The sequence below is a fragment of the Podarcis vaucheri genome (genome assembly GCF_965113315.1).
Source record: "Podarcis vaucheri genome assembly, chromosome: 5".
NCBI classification, from domain to species: domain Eukaryota; kingdom Metazoa; phylum Chordata; class Lepidosauria; order Squamata; family Lacertidae; genus Podarcis; species Podarcis vaucheri.
The window spans coordinates 41,555,933-41,562,444 of record NC_138763.1 but is presented as its reverse complement, the minus strand read 5'-3'; the positions used below and the strand labels follow the sequence as shown (position 1 = coordinate 41,562,444).

At 46.3% G+C, this 6,512-nt stretch overlaps 1 protein-coding gene across 1 annotated transcript; it reads right to left on the bottom strand.

Moving 5' to 3' along the window:
• Window positions 1-452: 452 nt before the first annotated feature.
• On the bottom strand, window positions 453-2,993 carry TIGD1 (tigger transposable element derived 1; the record flags this gene model as incomplete). Its single annotated transcript, XM_082223746.1, has 3 exons — window positions 2,730-2,993; window positions 1,868-2,398; window positions 453-460 (listed from the first exon to the last, which is right to left on the bottom strand). Exons 2-3 carry the CDS (start codon window positions 2,379-2,381, stop codon window positions 453-455), a joined length of 522 nt encoding a protein of 173 aa, XP_082079872.1. The 5' UTR covers window positions 2,382-2,398; window positions 2,730-2,993.
• Between the last annotated feature and the right edge of the window lie 3,519 nt (window positions 2,994-6,512).

The window sequence follows — 6,512 nt, the reverse complement described above, 5'->3', positions numbered from 1 at the left end:
ACAGGCTGAAGGACCTACAGTGGGTTGTCAAGACCCACAGCTGGGTTGTGAGGCCACATCAGGTGGGTCACGACAAAACTCACCACACCTCCATGCAAAAGTGCAGCCTTCTATTCTCTTTCCTATGTGAGGGTTTCCTCCTCACTTTGGACTGCTCCAGCTTTGCCACCCTCTGTTGGAACCATGCTGCTTGCCTTTGGAAGAACAGAAATCGTGCTCTGGCGGCACAGCAGCAGCAGGAGGCCCCATTAGCTAAAGTGGTCTTCAGGTTAAGAATGGACCTCTGGAACAAATTAACTTCTTAACCTTGAGGTACCACTGTATTAAAAAGGGAAAAAATGTTTGACCAACAATACATGAAATAGTGGCTCCCATCTACTGGGGGGGGGACCTATGTACCAACCACATATGAGATGAGTGCTAGCATTATTAGGCACTTTATAAACAACAAATTATGTTCCTGGAGGAGCAAAGAAGAACATTATTAGTAGTTTGTCTTGTGTATCCGCAAGACTTGTGAGTGCATGACTATACACAGTCCAGGGACAAGAATGTGTTGTCTTAAAAGCTTTTCTCAGTGTTGCATGTGGAGAGGTGAAGTTGACATTTGAAGACAAGTGAACACAAGCAGAATAAACAGGCTACATTGGATCACTCTCTGGGATGCGAGGAAGTATTATGATACAATTTACCCTAAATTCTGCATGACTGAAAGGTGCTTCCATTCTTCAGCTAATCTCAGTTTTGCCTGGATCTCATTCACACTTTGCCCCAAGGAGGTATTTCCCCTCAATTTGGACAGTGGATCATAGAATGAATCATAGAGTTGGAAGAGACCACAAGGGCCATTGAGTCCAACCCCCTGCCAAGCAGGAAACACCATCAGAGCACTCCTGACATATGGTTGTCAAGCCTCTGCTTAAAGACCTCCAAAGAAGGAGACTCCACCACACTCCTTGGCAGCAAATTCCACTGTCGAACAGCTCTTACTGTCAGTCAGGAAGCTCTTCCTAATGTTTAGGTGGAATCTTCTTTCTTGTAGCTTGGATCCATTGCTCCGTGTCCGTTTCTCTGGAGCAGCAGAAAACAACCTTTCTCCCTCCTCTATATGACATCCTTTTATATACAGGGGTGCCTCGCAAGACGAAATTAATTCGTTCCGCGAGTTTTTTCGTCTAGCGAATTTTTCGTCTTGCGAAGCACGAAATCCCATAGGAATGCATTGAAATTCAATTAATGTGTTCCTATGGTCAAAAAAAGTCTAAACAAAGCCAAATTTGGTACAACAAGAGTTTATTAAGTGCTCTTTAAAGTCACACATACTGTAAAGAGCATTTCAAAAATTGAAGGAACAATAAATTAAGTTTCTAAACATGACAGAAAAACATTTAAAAATCAACAAAGTGTACAGTACATTTTCTAAGACTCTGGGGGACAACTCGAAGAAGGTTCCTCTTCCACTCTTTGCTTCTTGCTGAAGAACCTGTCCATGGTCTGCTGCTTCATCTGCCTTTTCAACACCTCCCTGAAAGGCGACATGACCCTCGTATCAAAAGTGTTCACAAGGTCATGTGCCACGTGCTTGTCAGTGTGGTGCCGCTGTGCAAAAGCCTGCACATCCTTCCACTGAGGCAAATGTCCCTCAGTTCTTTGGAGGACAGCCATTCCTCAGTTGCTTCCTCCTCTTCCAGCGAGGCCTGGTCCTGCACAGCCTCTGCCTGCAGTTTGACCAGCTCCTGGGTGGTCAGCTCGTGGTCGTGCTCCTCCACCAGCTCGCTGACGTCCTCCTCTGTGACCTCCAGGCCCATGGTCCTCCCCAAGGAAACAATGTCCTGCACCACTGTTGACTCTGGTGCATCAGAGTCACTTGGTGCCACACAGTCCAGCCACAGGCTGCGCCAAACGCAATTCAAATTTCTCTGCCTGACCACGCTGTGGATTCCAGATCTCGTCTTGAACCGGTCAAACCAGCCTCTGCTTGCCTTGAAGACTTCTGGCTCGCCTAAGGTTCCTGGCTGTTGCCGGACGAGGTCTGCGTGCAAGGCCTTGGCCTTCTCACAAATGACGGCCTCAGTCACTGTGTCCCCTGCACGCTGCTTCTCTTCTAACCAGATGAGCAGCAACTTCTCCACCTCCTCCAGAACAGCTGGGCGGTTCTTCGCGATCCTGGTGACTCCCTTGGCTACATCAGTCGCAAGGATCTTCTCCCTCATCTTCAGGATGGTCCCGATGGTCGATGGATTCCTCCCGTACTCCCTGGCGAGGTCTGTCACACGCATTCCACCGTCGTGCTTCCGGATGATCTCCTTCTTCATTTCCAGCGTAACCTTCTCCTTCTTCCTCTCGCCGGCCTCTGCAGCAGCAGTCTTCTTGGGCCCCATGGCAGCACAGCTCCTACCTTCGCAACCCCCCCCCAAAAAAAATCAGTGCTTCACATCCAAAAAATTCAAAAGCACCAAACCTCCCAGAAAACACACAAGCTTCCAGATTCTTGCAAACCCCTCCCCAACTTTTCCCCCAGCCACCCACCACACAGAAATTCAAATCCAGAATTTTATAAAAAAACAGCAGAGTGGCCCAATGGTCACAGAAAATCATAAAAATGCAGGAAAAAACCACACAAGCTTCCAGATTCTTGCAAACCCCTTCTCAACACCAAGTCCTTGAATTCCAAACACCCCAACTCAAAATCCAAAAACCCCCCAAAAAGTTTTAAAAGTTTAACTTACCAAATGGCTGCAAAAGAAGTTTTGGAAAAGCTTCAAAAATCAGCAAAGTCTTCAAAAACCTCAAAAAAGGCTACCACACCGCGTGCTATGAGTTGCTCCTCGAAGTCAAGTCGCAACTGCACCTCTTCAAGCAATGCACCCTGGGTATTAATGGTTTTAAGAAAAAGGAAACAAACTTGCAAGATGTTTTCGTCTTGCAAAGCAAGCCCATAGGGAAATTTGTCTTGCGAAGCAGCTCAAAAACCGCAAAACCCTTTCATCTAGCGAGTTTTTCGTCTTGCGAGGCATTCGCCTTGCAGGGCACCACTGTATTTGAACATGGCTATCATATCACCCCTTAACCTCCTCTTCTCCAGGCTAAAGATGCCCAGCTCCCTTAGCCTTTCCTCATAAGGCATCGTTTCCAGGCCTTTGACCATTTTGGTTGCCCTCCTCTGGACACGTTCCAGTTTGTCAGTGTCCTTCTTGAACTGTGGTGCCCAGAACCGGACACAGTACTCCAGGTGAGGTCTGACCAGAGCAGAATACAGTGGCACTATTACTTCCCTTGATCTAGATGCTATACTCCTATTGATGCAGCCCAGAATTGCATTGGCTTTTTTAGCTGCCGCGTCACACTGTTGGCTCATGTCAAGTTTGTGGTCAACCAAGACTCCTAGATCCTTTTCACATGTACTGCTCTCAAGCCAGGTGTCACCCATCTTGTATTTGTGCCTCTCATTTTTTTTGCCCAAGTGCAATACTTTACATTTCTCCCTGTTAAAATTCATCTTGTTTGTTTTGGCCCAGTTCTCTAATCTGTCAAGGTCGTTTTGAAGTGTGATCCTGTCCTCTGGGGTGTTAGCCACCCATCCCAGTTTGGTGTCATCTGCAAATTTGATCAGGATGCCCTTGAGTCCATCATCCAAGTCGTTGATAAAGATGTTGAATAAGACTGGGCCCAAGACAGAACCCTGTGGCACCCCACTAGTCACTCTTCTCCAGGATGAAGAGGAACCATTGATGAGCACCCTTTGGGTTCGGTCAGTCAGCCAGTTACAAATCCACTGAGTGGTAGCATAGTCAAGACCGCATTTTACCAGCTTCTTTACAAGAATATCATGGGGCACCTTGTCGAATGCCTTGCTGAAATCAAGGTAGGCTACATCCACTGCGTTCCCTTCATCTACCATGCTTGTAATTCTGTCAAAAAACGGGATGGTTAACTTGAGGCCAGGGGATTGGTTGTGGCCCTGTATACCTTTCAATCTGACCCTCTGGACTTTCCCCAGCCACACCCCTTCTCCCTAGATGACACTGCCTCCACACCCTTTTAGAGTTGTAGAATGGAAGTCCAAAATCTGGACTCTTGTGTAGGGGAAAAATACTTTTAAAAGCTATACTGCAGAAAAGCATCTGTCTTAAACACTTAAATGTTACAAAGTAACAAAAAGAACTAGCAGTGGTTCAGTTCTTTAAAACATTCTCCCTCTAAACCTCATCCCAGAGAGAATTTAAACATAGTTTTTATTGCTAAATTCAAATGCACCTCTCTCCGTTCTCTGCATTCTGGCATCTCACAGCACCTTTGTCTTTCTCTGTGTTGTAAGCAGCTCTAGTTACACATTTCAGACCTCCTGTTAAATCAGGAGGCTTATAGCTCCAGATGCAGTCACCACCACACCCAGTGGAAAAACACCAGTTCTGTCCCCATACAAAACAACAACAACCCACAACAAACATAGCATTATGTTTGACTCGGCCCCAGACACACTGATGAGATGTCTGGAAGCTGTGGCTGGATGGCTACGTGGCAGCCGGTTGAAGTTAAATCCTTCGAAGACAGAGGTCCTGTGGCTGGGACGGGACGATATGGGATTGGGGGGGCAACTCCCATCTCTTGCGGGGGCGCAATTAGTGCCAGCACCGTCCGTTAAGAGTTTGGGTGTAATCTTCGATACCTCCCTCTCTATGGAGGCGCAGATTACAGCTATAACAAAAGCGGCATTTTTTCATCTCCGCCAAGCTAAGTCGTTAGCTCCTTACCTCTCTTGCCCTGACCTAGCCACTGTGATCCACGCATCGGTCACCTCCAGACTGGATTATTGTAACTCGCTCTACGTGGGGCTGCCCTTGAGACTGACCCAGAAACTCCAGGGGGTGCAGAATGCTGCAGCGAGACTCCTTATGGGGTCTTCGCTGCGAGATCACATTCATCCAGTACTATACCAGCTGCACTGGCTCCCGGTGGGGTACAGGATCAGGTTTAAGGTGCTGGTTTTAACCTTTAAAGCCCTATACGGCCTAGGACCCTCGTACCTACGGGACCGCCTCTCCTGCTATGTCCCACAGAGGAACCTACGGTCTGCAAATAAAAACATCCTGAAGGTCCCAGGCCACAGAGAGGTTAGGCTGGCCTCAACTAGAATGTTTTTAGAATGTTGGATTATTTGATTGTTGTTAGCTGCCCTGAGCCTGGCTTCGGCTGGGGAGGGCAGGATATAAATAAAATTTATTATTATTATTATTATTATTATTATTATTATTATTATTATTGCATTAAACATATAACCAGGGCTTTTTTCACCATTGCCATTATAAGAGAAGAAGAAAGGCATTCATTGTGAGTTCTGGCACCTCTTTGTCTAAAAAAATAGCACTGCATATAACACAGCCCTCCACTGCACACTCCTTGAGTGTTTCTGCCTAGCTGCAATGTGTCCTTGAACTCTGATAATGCTTCTTCCCTGCTTGGATGATAGAGAGGAGTGTGCAAGTAAATTCACGTATATATTGCTCCACCAACTTTTCCTTCCGGCCTCTCCAACCAACGCATCCGGCCCCTGAAAGGTTTGTCTTGGTAGCATGATAGGGTTTCTCATTTTTGGAAACGGAATCATTCTAGATAAACGCTAGATGATGCTTAATTTTGCTTGTTTAAAAACCACATGATTTCCAAGGTCTTTAAAACATAGTTTTGTGTTGTTTGTAGTATGTCTGCTCCAGGTACTTCAGCTGAAATTTTGGAGTGGTTCAGAGCAGGGAACGCAGTTCATGGACTGAAAAGGGTTCCCCCATCCCTGCCACGCTTTTCTCATGCAGTGTCTCCCTGTCTGTGGAATGCTCTCCCCAGGGAAGTTCACCTGGTGCCTTCATTATGCACCTTTAGGTGCCAGGCAAAAACGTTCCTTTTTAACCAGGCCTTTGCCTGATTGACATCTTATACCCTTTTAAAATGTGGCTCTTTCTTGTGGAGGGGTGTTATTGGGTTGTTGTTTTTGTTTTGGTTATATACCGGTATACTGTGGTTTTTAGGATGATCTTTTCGGGTATAGGGTGGTGTGTGTGTGTGTGTGTGTGTGTGTGTATTAATGGCTCTGCTCAACCATCGCTTTAAGTTCACACCATAGAGCTCACCTGGTTCCTTCATTACGCACCTTTAGGTGCCAGGCAAAATACTGTGGATTTTATGCTGATCTTTTCGGGTATAGGGTGGTGTGTGTGTGTGTATACAATCAATCAATCAATCAATCAATAATGGCTCTGCTCAACCATCGCTTTAAGTTCACACCATAGAACTCACCTGGTTCCTTCATTACGCACCTTTAGGCGCCAGGCAAAATACTGTGGATTTTATGCTGATCTTTTCGGGTATAGGGTGTGTGTGTGTGTGTGTGTGTGTATTCAATCAATCAATCAATCATGGCTCTGCTCAACCATGGCTTTAAGTTCACACCATAGAGATCACCCACAGTCATTCAGAGGCACTGAAGGAACTAGTCAGAAATCCCTGGACTGGATCCC